Source organism: Penicillium concentricum, assembly GCF_028827145.1.
Source record: "Penicillium concentricum strain IBT 3081 chromosome Unknown utg000006l_segment0_segment0, whole genome shotgun sequence".
NCBI classification, from domain to species: Eukaryota; Fungi; Ascomycota; class Eurotiomycetes; order Eurotiales; family Aspergillaceae; genus Penicillium; species Penicillium concentricum.
The window spans coordinates 2,284,949-2,300,760 of NW_026622759.1; the positions used below are offsets into that span (position 1 = coordinate 2,284,949).

The 15,812-nt window shown below is 49.7% G+C and overlaps 6 protein-coding genes across 6 annotated transcripts; 3 read left to right on the forward strand and 3 right to left on the reverse strand.

Moving 5' to 3' along the window:
* Positions 1-21: 21 nt before the first annotated feature.
* N7517_011077 (uncharacterized protein) lies at positions 22-721 on the forward strand (the record flags this gene model as incomplete). Its single annotated transcript, XM_056728800.1, has 3 exons — positions 22-145; positions 196-272; positions 326-721. 3 exons carry the CDS (start codon positions 22-24, stop codon positions 719-721), a joined length of 597 nt encoding a protein of 198 aa, XP_056574615.1.
* Positions 722-1,233: 512 nt separating this feature from the next.
* On the forward strand, positions 1,234-2,679 carry N7517_011078 (PCI domain protein; the record flags this gene model as incomplete). Its single annotated transcript, XM_056728801.1, has 2 exons — positions 1,234-1,474; positions 1,568-2,679. 2 exons carry the CDS (start codon positions 1,234-1,236, stop codon positions 2,677-2,679), a joined length of 1,353 nt encoding a protein of 450 aa, XP_056574616.1.
* A 503-nt stretch (positions 2,680-3,182) lies between these two features.
* On the reverse strand, positions 3,183-3,812 carry ura6 (uridylate kinase ura6; the record flags this gene model as incomplete). Its single annotated transcript, XM_056728802.1, has 1 exon — positions 3,183-3,812. The coding sequence occupies one exon, from the start codon at positions 3,810-3,812 to the stop codon at positions 3,183-3,185; it is 630 nt and encodes a 209-aa protein (XP_056574617.1).
* A 194-nt stretch (positions 3,813-4,006) lies between these two features.
* On the reverse strand, positions 4,007-6,476 carry N7517_011080 (uncharacterized protein; the record flags this gene model as incomplete). Its single annotated transcript, XM_056728803.1, has 5 exons — positions 4,007-4,254; positions 5,577-5,748; positions 5,808-5,890; positions 5,944-6,034; positions 6,120-6,476. The coding sequence occupies 5 exons, from the start codon at positions 6,474-6,476 to the stop codon at positions 4,007-4,009; spliced, it is 951 nt and encodes a 316-aa protein (XP_056574618.1).
* An 810-nt stretch (positions 6,477-7,286) lies between these two features.
* Positions 7,287-8,261, reverse strand: N7517_011081 (Serine hydrolase FSH; the record flags this gene model as incomplete). Its single annotated transcript, XM_056728804.1, has 5 exons — positions 7,287-7,450; positions 7,513-7,947; positions 8,006-8,089; positions 8,147-8,165; positions 8,220-8,261. The coding sequence occupies 5 exons, from the start codon at positions 8,259-8,261 to the stop codon at positions 7,287-7,289; spliced, it is 744 nt and encodes a 247-aa protein (XP_056574619.1).
* Positions 8,262-8,746: 485 nt separating this feature from the next.
* Positions 8,747-15,637, forward strand: N7517_011082 (type I polyketide synthase; the record flags this gene model as incomplete). The annotated part of the gene is made up of 5 exons (XM_056728805.1): positions 8,747-9,444; positions 9,513-11,739; positions 11,794-14,370; positions 14,425-14,745; positions 14,807-15,637. 5 exons carry the CDS (start codon positions 8,747-8,749, stop codon positions 15,635-15,637), a joined length of 6,654 nt encoding a protein of 2,217 aa, XP_056574620.1.
* Positions 15,638-15,812: the final 175 nt, after the last annotated feature.

Here is a 15,812-nt window from a genome sequence, read left to right on the forward strand (position 1 = left end):
CTCTACACATCTCTATCCATCATGCGTTCTTCAATTATCTTAATCTCGACCCTGGCTACTGCCGTCATGGGCGCCAATTCCACTGACTCTGCCTACACCCTCCCCGCCGGCTTCAATATTGGCTTGGTCAAGCCCGGTGAACCGAGTATGTACCCTGGCCGTGCTGACCATGACAAAGTGCTAATTAAGATATAGGCACCTGGTGTTCTGCCCAGCGCAACACTTGCCCCGATATTTGCCAGAAAGGCACCAAGCTCAACTCATGCGACGCTGTATGTTACTATGTATCGTGTCTGTGCGCCCAGGAGATTAACGGTTTCAATAGTCCACTCTGCAGTTCACCTGTGTCTGCAGCGATGGTTCCATCCCCGACGTGACCCCCTACCTGCAGACTGTTCCTTTCTACGTCTGCCAGTCCACTTACGGCCAGTGCATTGACGCGCACCCCGATGATGCTGAGGGTCAGCGCGCCTGCAAGAAGGCCGCCGTCTGTGGCTCCAAGAATGCCAGTGAGACCACCACCACCGCTTCTTCTTCTTCCACCATGGCTTCCAGCACTGTGGCCATGGCTACTGCGACCGAGTCTTCCAGCTCCGAAACTTCGTCTGTGGCTCCTGCCAGCACTACCACCAACGCCGCTGTCGCTCTTGGTGATCTGACTCAGTACTCCACTGGTCTGATGGCTGGCCTCATGTTCCTTGCTGCTCGCATGGTCCTGTAAAGGAAAGATGTTCTGAAGTCTTTGGGCAGTTAATTACCCCTTGATGGTTGGGTCGCATAGCGTCCTCTTTTTATTCCCTTAGCTCATCGCGATGCCATTTTGCTTTATTGTTTCAAGGCATTCGATTCCCCCGATTGTCCACATGTCTATGAACGTGGCGCCTGTCCTTTCTTGTTTTGTTATGGGTGGGAGTTCCTTTTCTATCTGCGCAGGTGACGATTTCGCGCATTATTCGATTAAAAGTAATATTACCAATTATTGGCAACCCATTGAACAGAAAAGATCAGTGTAGTAAATATTGTAGCATAAATATTAAATATTTCACCGCAATAAAAGATTCGAAATCAAGTGAAAGACTTGAAAAAAATAACAAAGATCAGTCGAGATGTTTCAACTGTGGTGTTCCTTTCGCCAAGACTTTTTTGGCACACACTGAAATTTCTCAACTTATCGATAGACTCCACCATCAAGAACTTCACGTTCTCTCTTCCTCTCCTTTTCCCACCAACATCATGCCCGCCCCTACCAATACCCTCCTCATTGAGGGTTCTTTCACCGAGCTCGCCGACGAGTTCGCCCAGTACATCGATGCCCTCCGCAAAGAGGGTAGCCTCCAGTCCGAGATCGCCCCGCTCCTCGAACCTCTCCGCCAGCAGGAACAGTCTGAAGGCGAGGCCGACCTTAAGCAGCGCGATGAAGTCCTGAAGAAGCTCGTCTCCTCTGCTACCGCTTTGAACAGTGCCCCCGAGAAGGGTAAGTGGGAGTGTTGAATGATCTGCAGATAATCGGAATCTGGCACTTGGATCTTTGATGGACAAAAACTAACCTAGATTTACAAAAATGCAGAGATCACCTCCGCCTACAATCTCCTGGTTCACCTCGTTCACCAGTCTTCCGATGCCGACGTGTTCCTTCCTCGCATCTGCACCTATCTCGCTAAGCCCATCACCACCTCGCCCCAGTTCGGCCCTACTCTCGCTATCTCTATTCTCACCACCATTTTCAACACTCTCTCTTCCAACGATTCGAGCCGGTACCACGTTTTGCTCGCTGTTGTGGCCGTGATCCGCCAGTCCGGATCTGGAATTGCCTTCGAAGCCCTCAAGCCCCAGCTTTCTTCCCAGCTCCCCACATGGCTCTCCGCGTGGGAGTTGGAGCGCGATGACACCCGCAAGTTGCACGTCGCCATTGCCGAGGCCGCCACCGCTGCCGGTGATGAGGATTTGGCCCAGACTCACATCGTGCAAGCGCTCGAGACCATCGACGCTGCCGACGTCAGCAAGCCCGAAGCCCGCGAGTTGGCTGTGCGCGCACTCGCTAGCGCTCTGCGTCGCTCCAACGTCTTCGACTTCACTCCCCTGACCGCATCAGACGCCGTGCAGGCCCTGCGCTCCAGCGACAGCACTCTATTCGAGCTGCTCGAGCTCTTCACCTCGGACACCCTCGATGCTTACGAGACCTTCGTTGCGGCCACCCCGCTCGCTTCCATCTCTGGCGGTGTCCTCGCTGATTACGCCGATGCCCTGCAGACCAAGATGCGTCTCCTCACCCTCACCTCGCTGGCATCCTCCACCCCTTCGCGCTCGCTCCCCTACGCCACTATCGCCTCTGCCCTGCGCGTCCCCGCCTCCGAGGTTGAGATGTGGGTTATTGACACCATCCGTGCCGGTCTCGTCGAGGGCCGCCTGTCCCAGCTGAAGTCCGAGTTCCTCGTTCACCGCGCCACCTACCGTGTCTTCGGTGAGAAGCAGTGGTCCGAGGTCCAAGGCCGCCTGATGGTCTGGCGCCGCTCCCTCGAGAGCGTTCTGAGTGTCATCCGCTCCGAGCGTGAGCGTTTCGCCCGCGAGGGTATCCAGGCCGCGGCTGACCAAGAAGCCAACGCTAACCGCAACGGTAACGGCGATCGCCGACGCATCCAACCCGCGCAGCCGCGTGAGGTTGAGGCTACTGCCGAATAAATATGACGCTCTATGGAACAGATGTGTACTTTTTTTTATGAATGGAAAAAAGCTCACAGAACACAAAAATCTTTCAGTTAATAGAGGGGAAATTTCGTTGTCTTTTTTCCTCATGCATTTCTTTTTCCCTTGCCAATTGTAGGGTTGGACTTTTACTGGCCCCGTTGGATATTTGGGACCCCACGAGTCATGTCATGTCAATCTTAGTCTTGTTTATGTTTTCCGGAGGGATGACCTTTCTTTTGTTCTTTTTTTTACCCTGGCTTGAAGAATATTATATTTCTTTAGACTGGTCTTGGTTCATATCCATAGTTGATAGTTGACTGACAACAGCAGTGCCATTAGTTTCAAGGGCCAAGCATCCATCTAAGAGGCTCAAGGTTAAAAATGCACAAATTCTTGTATACTCTATGTTCAATTGGAGTAAGGAAATCAAAACAACTCTCCCCCTTAAAATTTAACCCCAACTCTATTCTATGTACATCGATACAAATACAACCCGCTTAACGCTGGTGCAAACCACGAGCCTCAATACCCGCCTTGACCTGCTCATAGACCTGCTCAACCGAGCTATCAGCCTTAACCGAAACAACCTTACCCTTCTTCTCGAAATCCTCAACAACAGGCATAGAAGTCTCAACAAAAGTGTGGAAACGCTTGCGAATAGAAGCAGCATTATCATCATCACGACCACTAGTCTCACCACGCTTCAACAATCTAGACTCCATAACATCCTCGGGGCAATCAAGGAACAACACAAGCTCGGAGGGGCAGACAGTCTCCTCGAAGAAAACAGCCTGATCAAGCTTGCGCGGGAATCCGTCAACCAAGAAACGGGCCTTGGTGCCAGCAGGGGGCGGCGAGGTAGCCAGCGAGTCGGCCATGGCATTCGACAGCAATGCAACGGTCACTTCCATAGGAACGATCTTGCCTTCGCGGATGTATTCGCGGATCAGGTCGCCGTATTGGCTGCCTTCGCGGACTTGTTCGGCGCGTAGGAGGTCGCCGGCGGAGAGGTGGACGAAGCCGTAGTCTTTGACGAGATTTGCGGATTGGGTGCCCTTTCCGCTGCCTGGGCCGCCGAGGAAGAAGACGACTGTCACGTCGTTTGTGGAGAAGCGGGGGGTTGCCATTGTGGGTGGTTTGTTGGTTTGTTGTTGGTGAGGGAGGTGAGGTGAAGGTAAAGGGGTTTAGGATTGGGTTTAGAGTCGAGGTTGTTTGTGGGGGCTTTCTCGGTGGAGGGGCAACACTTGACTTGAAACGGACGTTAGTTTGCCTTTTTTTTTCCCCCTTTGTACGGGCTAGGCCCTTCGGTACTTACTTCAGGCTAGTTTGGGCGTTTGTTGATGCCGGTGCGGGACTTGACGAGGTAGATGTAGGCGCCGGAGCTGATGGCGGTTATGAGGATGATGGGAATGATTGGGAAATTGGAGCGGCTGGATTGAGGGGCGGAGGGTGCGCGTGGCGGCGAAGATCTCGGAGGGTTCGAGTACAGGCGGTGGGGTACCTGGGTCGATCGTGTGATTTTTTGGCTGAGGGTGAGAGGCTTGGAGCGGACTCCGGAGAATTGACGAGCTAGAGAGAACATAGAGGCAGGGGGCTTGGGGTTGTTGGAGAGGGAAAAAGAAAAAGGAGGATCGCCGAAACGGGATTAGCTGATCTGTATACCTCGATGCGGTGTATTTGTGTACGTCTTCGGCTTCAACGTGGCGAGGAATCTTAGGTAAGATTATTAACAGACTCATGTCCATATATAGCCAATAGAAATACCGGAAATGTATACCAACACCACACTTTCTTCCACAGGTCAAGGGCGGAATCGTTCATGCACCTTGCATACCAGAAGATCGGGCCATCATGGACACTCCGGTGATATAGGACTACTATGACCACTTACGACCTTTTTAGATCCAAAAGCTCTTTACACTAGGCTGCTTACAGAATCTGCATGTAAACAAGATGCTAATCACGCATGTTATCTGAATATATATTTCAACTCGTGGGTGATATATTAAATGTTATGCAGCAAGGGCCCTCTTACCTCTTACCAAGTTTTAAAATAGACTAACTCCTTTTATACGGAAATCCAGGTTAAATGAATACCGAGGCCAAGATCAAGACTAGGGGACCATGGTTTGTTGATTGTTGGGATTGCTAGACTAGGATCATATATGGGTATTACATACGAGTCAAAAGAAGCTTCAGAATCGAACTAGATGCAGGTTAAATTCCTATGAAACATCTTACATAAAAACTAGAGATCTACATGTTGTACAAAGGAGGAACAAAGTAGATTTGAATTAGGATAGTTTAGAACAGACCAAGCGGGCAACCGTATGGAATTTAGGCCTGAAATCATTATATCTTAGTATCCACATAGGACATCCATGGATATATGACACCAAAGCTTCAGATTTTGCGAAGAATAATAATCTGATACTTGATAGTTCGAGTCAGTTTGCTATTGTCACCCTAGCTAGACGGGGATTCTAGGTGGCATTATGTCTTAGGGCAAAATGCATTGTCCACGTACTTCAGTCCTTGATACCACCCAATTTTTAGGATCTGAGGTAGTATTCTCTGTTTTATATATTTTCAACCTGCGTATTGCCAGTGGCATACTATGATTGTGATTGGACGGACAAGCGGCTAGGCTAACCCAGGCTCAAGAAATACGCCGAGATACCAGGCTTCACTGCGCATGTACGTTTGTACTTTGGTAGTTATCACTGCTTTTAAATGTGATAGTATATTGATTGCCATCTCTACAGTCCGGAAAGCAGCCCGTCCTGTATTTATCATAGTTAACACCTGCAATCGACAGTATTTCTCTTCTGCCTCTGATCCACCGTTTCCATTATCGAACAGGCACAACTACTGCCCAATCGTTGCCAGACGCTGTTTGATGAAGTCCACGACATCCTGGTTGTATTTTGATACGTAGCCGTGGTGTGCGGCATTGCCGTCTTCTGGGTATGGCGAGCAGCATTGGGCATCACCGTAATCACAATAGCTGCGTATTAAGCTAGCAAAGGGTCGACACAAGGCTGAGTTCATACGGGGAAGGAGCTGATCCATTCGCTTTAGATTATAATACGGCACTTGAATGTGGAGTTTGTTGTACTCACGCCTATACCCAGTGTGCAATTACCCACATTCCACGGCATGCCAGGAACGTATGTTATATCGCCATACACAATTGCGGCTATGACTAGGTATTTGATCAGATTCGTATTTTCTGACGTTTTACTCGAAATCACGTACTAATCGAGTTGTAGAATGGCGCAAGAGGAGCGACGAAACAAAATCCAACCTCACTGGTTCCACACAGAGAATCCATCAGGAGAACTGCCCCCTAAGTAGTAGGTGTTAGCATTCTCCGTGACTGATAGCCATAACACGAGGACAGAATGTCACATATGGGGTTGATATTGGCGCACCATTGAATACCCCACTACCACGATTTTAGTTTGGGGGCAGCTTTCGACGTACTCCTGCACGAACTGCTGCATCAGAACCGCACCGTCATGAACCGTGTGAAGCTTGGCAGTGTCATTCAAAACGTTTTCGTGATCGTAAGGTAAGCCGATAGTTGTCGAGCCGGGGACCTGCTTCAGGATCAAGTCTGAAAGAGTGCTCAACACATTCAGATCATCGCCCCCACCTTGCCCCCTGGCGATAATGGCATGAACTCCCGTCGCGCAATCATCCTCGGACACAGACTGCGCTTGGGTCTGGGTTAACATCAAGGTGGCAGCTAACAGTGCCCAAATGATCTTCACTATCGCGTCATACATGTTGTAGAATCTGAAGCCAAATTCAATTCTTCGTTTGTTGTTTCTCTCTCATAACTTGGGTGTCGAAGAGGAAATTCCCGACTTTGCTGATCGTCGCTTTATTAACCCCCCGAGCGTATGTAGTACCGTTCCTTCGGGGGCTGGCCAGGGCGCGGTCTGATATGGTGCTCATATGTGATTGGGACTCATTATTTCGAATTCTAATTGTAGGCGATAATATGAATGGCAGTCATCTTGGCCTTTTCTCGTACAATTTGGGTTAGGGCATGGTGAGATAAGTGATACTGAATGTCAAAGTATGCAGCCAGACCTTTTGAGATTTGCGATCTACGACCTTGGCATGTCATAGCTTACCTTAATCCCCGTCCAAACTTTAGGTTCATTATCTTGGCTGGAGATTGGAGCTCTGGTTTTTTGACCTGCAGTGCCGATCAATCCAGAGTTTCCAGAGCTTCGAGAACAGTAGTACACCTGAGGAACCATACCAGTGGTTTGGGAGAGTGAAATTATAGAAGGCAACTTTCCAATTGCGACATGAGCTGTTTTGAAGAAAGGGTTATCGTCAGAGGAGCTACAATAACAGCTGGTGGGTAGCACATCATCCCAATTGGGCGATACTCATGTTGGGTTTCACTCTATCAAGAGGGTAAGAGGCAACGCTGATAACCTTTGGATAAATAACTATATATGTCAAACTTCACAATCTAACTACCCTGCGGCATATGGTCTTTAAGAATCTGGAACCCCTCGGGTCCGAGTTTGTGTATTCTTTAACGGGCTTCGTGCTTCCCATAAATCATGACCCCTCGATTACGCTTGATACGCTCTGTCAATTAAGTCTCGCACGGCATTTCCTAACTCGGTGATGACTGGGCCGGACCGAGGAATGGTGTGGCCCCGTCCAGTGTCGAACATCGCTGCGGTATCAGGGTCACAGATATTGAACAAGGCTAGTGCGCCATATCGGTAGGGGTCTGTGTCGAAGGTACATAGTGAGTATGTCAGTTCAAGGGGGGGCAATATATACCAAAATTACCATCTGCACCAACCACATGAAGCGTCGGAATGTCCACAATATAGTCGCTCTCATCTGCCAGGACCACGTCCTCCTCAGGGGAGAGAGGAGGCCAGCCAGTGAAAAACATCGCACATTTTATGCGACGAGGGCGGCCAGTCTCCTGGGCCTTTCTATCCTCATCCAAGATTAGACTCGCAGCCATCGTAGCACCCTCACTATATCCGACGATGCCTTCGATATCGGGATTCTGCTCCAGCGTATCATAGAGGTATTCCATGACTTCATGGTGATTATTCCAATGACCATCCCAGTTCTTGCCCAACGTTCTCATCATATCTTCTGGACACGAACCATGCGGGGATTTTCGAACGCGGGAGATCATTGAGTCCTCTGCTGCTCCTCCATCCTCCAACCACCGGTAATGCGGCCCGACGCCAAAATACTCTGCGAACCCTAGGGGCATACGGAAATCAGAACATTAGGTTCTATGCTTGAGCACGATGGAACGTACCTGTAGGTGGAGACACAGGAACAGGACCGTTGATATAGTGGAATGAAGCGAACCCCTCCATGGCCATCTGCTTCACCAGCGGGCCTGCGATATTGTCAGTGAATCCTCACTTTAAGTAATCAAACCCAAATGATATTTTACCAAGCTGGATATTAATATTCTGCAATAAGAAAAGTCAGTATTGATGTTCATCATATTGTCTTCCATCACGTACATCGATATTGCCAATGGCGCCGTGAAGACATAAGAACCTCATCTTGTATAAAGAGGCTGAGGGAATATATGATCTAAACCTGTACATTTGAATAAAAATGAGGGAGAGGCAAGGAGCAAATATAAAAATCAACATTTGAAGATACTAGGAGGTAAATTACCGCTCGGGCTGTACAAGTGGACGTTGGCAGACAAAAAAGCATGGGATTTCCGCCGAGCATCAACTTCCCAACTACAAACAATTGACATATCGAATAATGTGGAAATGTGGGACGGTACAACATTTAATCCCAGTCACCACTTCGGGAATAACCACCGATCACCCAATACTAACAGAGACAGCTTCATTGAGTTGTACACCCCCAAAATGACCCGCATCGGAAGAGCTAGCATGAGGTATTTGCAACACTATATAACCCACCACAGCCAGTCGGTTTTCCCGATGTCTTTCCCCGATGCCTGTGTGATCCCCAAAAATCCTTCAGACCCACGCTACGATTGCACCTTCCGCACTTTTCACCCACAAACATGAACGGTGCTGATTCTGAAGGCGCGCCCCATGGCGATCAGGGCACGCCACAGCCTATCGCCATTATCGGGTACGCCTGTCGGTTGCCGGGGCAAGTTACATCTCCTGGTGACCTATGGGAACTATGCACCCGAGCTCGAAGTGGCTGGTCACCCATACCCGAAGACCGTTTCTCCGTCGAAGCACTACACCACCCTAACCCATCCAAGGTGGGTTGCTTCAACCCAAAGGGGGGCTACTTCCTCGACGAAGACATTGCACGCTTTGATGCGCCCTTCTTCAACCTCACTGTCCAAGAAGCCACGTCAATGGACCCTCAACAACGCTTATTGCTGGAATGCGCGTATGAAGCTTTGGAGAGTGCTGGAATTCCCAAAGAGAGTCTTGCCCGCCGGAACGTGGGTGTTTTTGCCGGTGGAAATTTCTCTGATTATGAGCTCAATAACGTCCGTGATATCGAGACTATCCCCATGTACCAAGCTACCGGCTGTGCTGCCTCACTACAATCCAACCGTATCTCATATTTCTTCGATCTACGAGGGCCCAGTATCACAGTGGACACGGCTTGTTCTTCTTCGCTTGTTGCACTCCATTATGCAGTACAGAGCCTGCGAAACGGGGAGTCCACGGAAGCCCTCATTGCTGGTTGTCACCTGAACCTTGTTCCAGATATTTGGGTTTCTATGTCTATGTCACAGTAAGTACTTCTGTGTCCCTCTAAACTAAGGTCCATACCATATCATCTGATTGTCTGGAATTGTATAGGCTGTTCAATGATGAGGGTAAAATATTCTCCTTCGACGAGAGAGCTACATCTGGTTTTGCGCGAGGCGAGGGCTGTGGTGTCGTAATTCTGAAGCCCCTCGACGCCGCCTTGCGCGACAAGGATCCCGTCCGAGCTGTCATTGTACATTCAGGAGTTAATCAAGATGGGCGAACACAGGGAATTACACTACCAAATGGTCAGGCTCAAGAAGAGCTAATCCGACGAGTCTATAAAGAGGCCAATATCAACCCGGACGAATGCGGGTTTGTAGAAATGCATGGTACGGGAACAAAGGCCGGTGATCCTGTCGAAGCTGCAGCAGTCCACGCCGCACTTGGAAAGAATCGAACTCCCAGAAGCCCGCTTTACATTGGATCAGTTAAGTCTAACATTGGGCACTTGGAGGGCGCTAGTGGTATAATTGCCGTCATTAAAGCAGCCATGATGCTTGATAGAGATTTGATGCTTCCGAACGCCGAGTTCAAGAAAGCGAACCCTAATATTCCGATGAGGGAGTGGAATATGAAAGTTTTAACGACGACGCGGCCCTGGCCTTCTCGCAAGAAATACCTTAGCGTGTCCAACTACGGGTTTGGAGGAACCAACGCACATGCCGTTCTTGAAAAGGCGCCACTAGCATCAAAAGCCCCAGATGAGGCTGTTGAAGATGTTGGAGTGGACCCCAAACGCAAGCTATTCTTGATATCCGCCAACGACAAGGAGTCTCTACGCACTCGGATTAAAGACTTCGGTATCTACTTCGAACAACATCCTGAAGTCTTTGAAAAAGTACTATTCGGCAACTTTGCTTATACTCTAGGCAACAAGATGTCCCAGCTCTCATATCGTGTTGGCGTGTCAGCTACCTCGCTAGACGACCTTGGAATCCGTCTTGCTCAACTGAAGATCAATCCGTCCCGGGTTCTAGGCGCCCCAATAGTTTCGTTTGTCTTCACTGGCCAAGGAGCTCAATGGGCACAGATGGGTGTTCCTCTTATGCACGAATACCCTATCTATGAGTCGACCATCAAACGGGCCGATCAATACCTACGAGAACTCGGCGCTGAGTTCTCCCTTATCGAAGAGTTGGAAAAGAATGACACCACCTCAAAGATTGACTCCCCTCATCTCAGTCAACCGGCCTGCACAGCGCTTCAGATTGCACTAGTCAATCTCCTAGGCTCTTGGGGAATTCGTCCAGCTTCAGTTATTGGCCACAGCTCTGGAGAAATCAGTGCAGCATACTCTGTGGGGATTTATGGCCTAGAGGGAGCTATGGCTCTGGCTTACTGGCGTGGACAAATGACAACCTTGCTCAAGTCCTCGTTCCCGTCCCTCAAGGGGACTATGATTGCTGTCGGCGCCAGTCGCGAGGCTATTCAGCCTATTTTGAAGACCCTTTCTGGATATGTTACCATCGCTTGTGTGAACAGTCCTTCCAGCGTGACCGTGTCAGGAGAACTGTCCGCAATTGATGAGCTTGAAAAGGTTCTCCAGGATAAGCAGCTTTTCAACCGAAGATTGAAAATTGACGTCGCCTACCATTCCAACCACATGAAGAAGGTTGCCGAGGCTTACTTGGCTGCGATTGAGACTATTCAGCACTTCCCATCGGCAACGGCCTCGTTTTTCTCTTCTGTCTTTGGGCGCTTCGCGGAACCTTCTGAACTTGGTCCAGAGTACTGGGTTGATAACCTGACATCACCGGTGTTGTTCTCTGATGCTCTGAGCAAGATTGTGTCGGAGGATGAAACCCGACCCAACCTCCTTGTTGAAGTTGGTCCACACTCTACAATGAAGGGGCCCATCATGGATACTCTGAAGAGCTTGGGTCCCACCGTCTCTAAGATTGGATATACACCAACCATTCTTCGTAAAGTGGACGCAGCCGAGTCGGTATTAGATACTGCTGCTGCTGCCTACGTGCGAGGAGCTACACTCAATATGACAGGAGTGAATTTCCCCAAGACTGGGGCTGCAAACCGTTGGTTTTTGACCAACTTGCCTCGCTATCCTTGGCAACATGGAACTCGATACTGGCACGTTGCCCGTATATCGCAGAAACATACGGCTAGAGATCGTGCCAGGAACGATGTTTTGGGAGTATTGGCAAATTACTCAAACGATCTGGAGCCAACGTGGCGGAACATCGTCCGGTTAGATGAGATACCCTATCTCCGGGACCACAAGATGCAGGGGATGGCCGTTTACCCCCTAGCGGGCTATGTAAGTTTAATGAAATATCATTGATCTAAATTATATTTATTGACTGTCACATAGTTGGTGATGGCCATTGAAGCCGCTCGACGGCGCGCCGAGCAAACTGATATTCAAATCTCACAATTCGAACTGAGGGAGGTCATTGTCGGTTCGGCGCTTGTACTCAGCGATGACACAGATGCAGAGACCACCATTACTCTCCGTCCCTACGCTGAAGGCACCCGTGGATCATCGGATATTTGGGATGAGTTCCGTGTCTGCTCGTGGACCTCAAAACGAGGATGGACAGAGCACTGTACTGGTCAGGTCCGTGTTCGCTCCGATCCGAAACAGCAGGCGGCTGCGATATCAAGCCCGTTCGAGACTCAAACTACCCACACGAAAGCCCGAATAGCCCAAATTCAGGAATCAGCTACTAATTACCTCGATATGTCCCACATGTACCAGGTTCTTAGTGATTTAGGAGCGGGATATGGCCCTATCTTCCAGGATATTGATAACTGCTACTCCAGCCCTAACCACTCTTTTGGCGATCTGCACGTTAGAGATACCCGCAGTGTTATGCCGAAAGGATTTGAACCTCCCTTGACTGTACACCCATCATTCCTTGACGGACTGCTACATTTTGCTTGGCCCCTCCTTGGCCAAGGCTTGGGCCGAATGGACCTGGACACACTCTACATGCCGACAATGATTAAGCGTATGACAGTCGGTCTCAACGTCCCAACCACCGCTGGTGAGCATGTTAAAGCTTACTGCAGTGGCAGTCCCAGCTTGCCTACCCCTGAACCGACGAAATTTGACCTTTTTGCCATCCAAGAGGGTGCCGCAGAGCCCATCATTACAATAGAGGGCCTAGTAATGACCCCCCTCAGAAATCCAGACACTCACCGCGAAGACACTCGCAAGCTGTGCTATAAGATTAATTGGCATCCCTTGGCTGAGGTTGAAAACGCCGTCCAAGAAGATATTAAAGATCGCAATGGCCCTGCGGAATCTCAGGACCAAACTTATACCCACAAGGACGCAAATATGAATGGAGATACAGAGCAGGAAGGCAACGCGCACGCAAATGGAAATCACACCACATCCAAGCATGACCTATTCATCTCCCACTTTGGCAAAGCCGATGATGGTATTGCTGATAAGTTGAGCATTGCATTGTCTGACACATCTGGGTGGCAGATTTCCGTCCGAACCTTCGGTGAAATGGACTTCTCTCAAAAGCATCTTGTTCTACTTCAGACTGGATCTAGCTCTCTGCGACACCTCACGAAGGACGTATTTGCGGAGCTCAAGACGGCGCTGCTCAATGCTCGAGCTGTGCTCTGGGTCTACCGGACTGATTCTCCCGATGCTCAAATGGCAGTCGGTTTGACTCGCACCTTGCGCTCAGAGACCATGGCCAGGGTAGCTACGTTCGGGTTGGCTCCTGAGGATATCGAATATCCCGAGAAGCCTATTCGAGCAGTTATTAGTGCCTTATGGCCCACCGATGGGACTGAGCCCACAAATGATCTCGAGTTCAAGGCTAAGGGCTCTGAGCTCTTCGTCCAACGCGTAGTGGAAGATGATGCTGCTAATAGTTTCGTCCACAATGAGACCCACGACATGACAATATCAAATCAACCATTCAGTCAGCCCGGGCGACGCTTCAAAATTCAGATCGGCAATCCAGGTGCTCTCGACTCTCTCTACTTTGTAGACGAAAATCCCTTGCCGCTAGGCGAGGATCAGATTGAGCTTCAAGTCAAAGCAAGTGGTCTCAACTTCAAAGACATTGTGGTCTCCATGGGCCAGCTTGCACAGTCCTATATTGGAATTGAATGCAGTGGTATTGTCTCCAGTGTAGGATCCAATGTGAAGAATTTCAAGGTTGGCCAAAGAGTCATGGGTATGCCAGAGGGCTGTTTCTCGACCTATGCACGATGCTCTGCGACCAGCGCTGCAGAAGTTCCAGCCGACATGTCATTCGAGGTCGCAGCCACAGTGCCAGTTGTATTCTGCACTGCATACTACGCTCTGTTTGACCTGGGTCAGCTGAAATCCGGGGAGCGGGTTTTAATCCATGCCAGTGCCGGTGGTGTTGGTCAAGCCGCCATAATGCTAGCGCAGGTGATTGGCGCAGACATATTTGTTACAGTTGGAAGTCTGGATAAGAAACGGTTCTTAATGACCCAGTACGGTATTCCCGAAAACCGGATCTTCTATAGTCGCGATGCATCTTTCGCTCGCGGCGTCCGCAGAGCCACCGGTGAGATTGGCGTGGACGTCATCGTCAACTCCCTAGCAGGCGATCTTCTGCGCGAGACGTGGGAGTGCCTTGCGCCGTTCGGACGATTTGTCGAAATTGGCAAAGCTGATATCACGAAAAATACTCGGCTTGACATGCAGCCTTTTGAGCACAATGTTACATTCTCGTCGGTTGATCTAGCCAAAGTTGAAAAGTTCAAGCCGCAGCTGATGAAGCGCCTCCTGGGTGATGTTTGTCGATTGATTGGTGAGGGATCGGTGCATCCTATTTTACCACTTTCGACCTATCGAATTTCTGAGATCGAGAAGGCATTCCGTACTCTGCAGATCGGTAAGAGTATGGGTAAGATTGTCGTGGTTCCCCATGAAGGTGACCAAGTCAAGGTACGCAAAAGCATATCCGCAATCAGATGCTCAAGTCTAATCTCTCATTTTCAGGCTGTGGCTCCCAAGACAAGCTCCAATCTCTTACGGCCTGATGCATCCTACATCTTGATTGGTGGTACTGGTGGTCTAGGCCGAAGCATAGCCAAGTGGATGTCCTCGAAGGGCGCAAAGAACATTGTTCTTGTATCTCGTCGAGCCGCGATTGATGATAAGGTTCAAGCTTTGATTGATACTTTGGCTCCCCTGGGAGTGAGGATTGTCGTCAAGGCTTGCGATGTCAGCTGCCAGGAGTCTGTCGAGACGCTGGTCAAAGAACAGATGAAAGCCCTCCCACCTATACGTGGTATTATTCACGGTTCAATGGTGCTTCATGTAAGTTTCCTACTATAAGAACTTATTTAAATTTCTATTTCCAATTACCGACCCTAATTAGGACATGCTCTTCGAAAACATGTCTCTTGAAGACTTCACGGCCGTAGCATGCAACAAGGTAGAAGGAGCTTGGAACCTGCATAATGCGCTGATAAGTTCACCACTGGATTTCTTCATTGCCCTCTCATCGGTAGCCGGCATTATCGGCAATCGCGGACAGGCAGCGTACTCCGCAGCAAACGCATTCTTAGACGGATTCATAGAATACCGCAAATCCCTCGGTCTTCCAGGAACATCAATCGACCTAGCTGCAGTCAGCGACATCGGCTACCTAGCCGATACCGACGCCCAGCGGCGCCAGGAAGTAATGAAGAATATCGGCGGCCAGACCATCGACGAGTCGGAGGTCTTGGCACTAATAGCCGCCGCTTTGACCGGTGATCTCGACCAGTCCTGCTCTGGACAGTGCATTACAGGACTGCGACTGGATTCACTCGAGAACAATTTTTGGGTCCAGGACGCGAAATTCAGCGTGCTATACGAGGCTGCCAAGGGCACACTGGGAAGTAGCTCACAGCGGGACGGCCCGTCGGTGCCGCTGCAGGTCACTTTATCGGCTGCGTCATCGAAGGAAGAGGCTTTGAAAGTGTGCTACGAGGCGCTGGCCGCCAAGTTAGCACAGGTACTTGTTCTCTCCGTGGAGGATATGGATCCCTCGATTACAGTCGCTTCATTGGGTCTTGACTCGCTGGTGGCTATTGAGATCCGTAACTGGATTGCCCGTGAGGCCAATGCCAATGTGCAGGTTCTGGAGTTGCTGTCCAGTGGCAGTTTGATGGCCCTGGCTGAGATTATCCTTAACAAATCTCAGGCCTATACTCGCACTGAGTAAGAGGATGGTAGCATCCATGGATGGAGTAGTGCGGCAGTATACGAGCCATTAGATTTTATGTATATTCTATATGTTGTGTCCTGACTATCTGCAGATTGTTTTCATTTGATAAACTGACCGTTTCCTGTCCACATGTCCATTTTCGTCTATAACGAATGCAATAGCAAGTATTCAG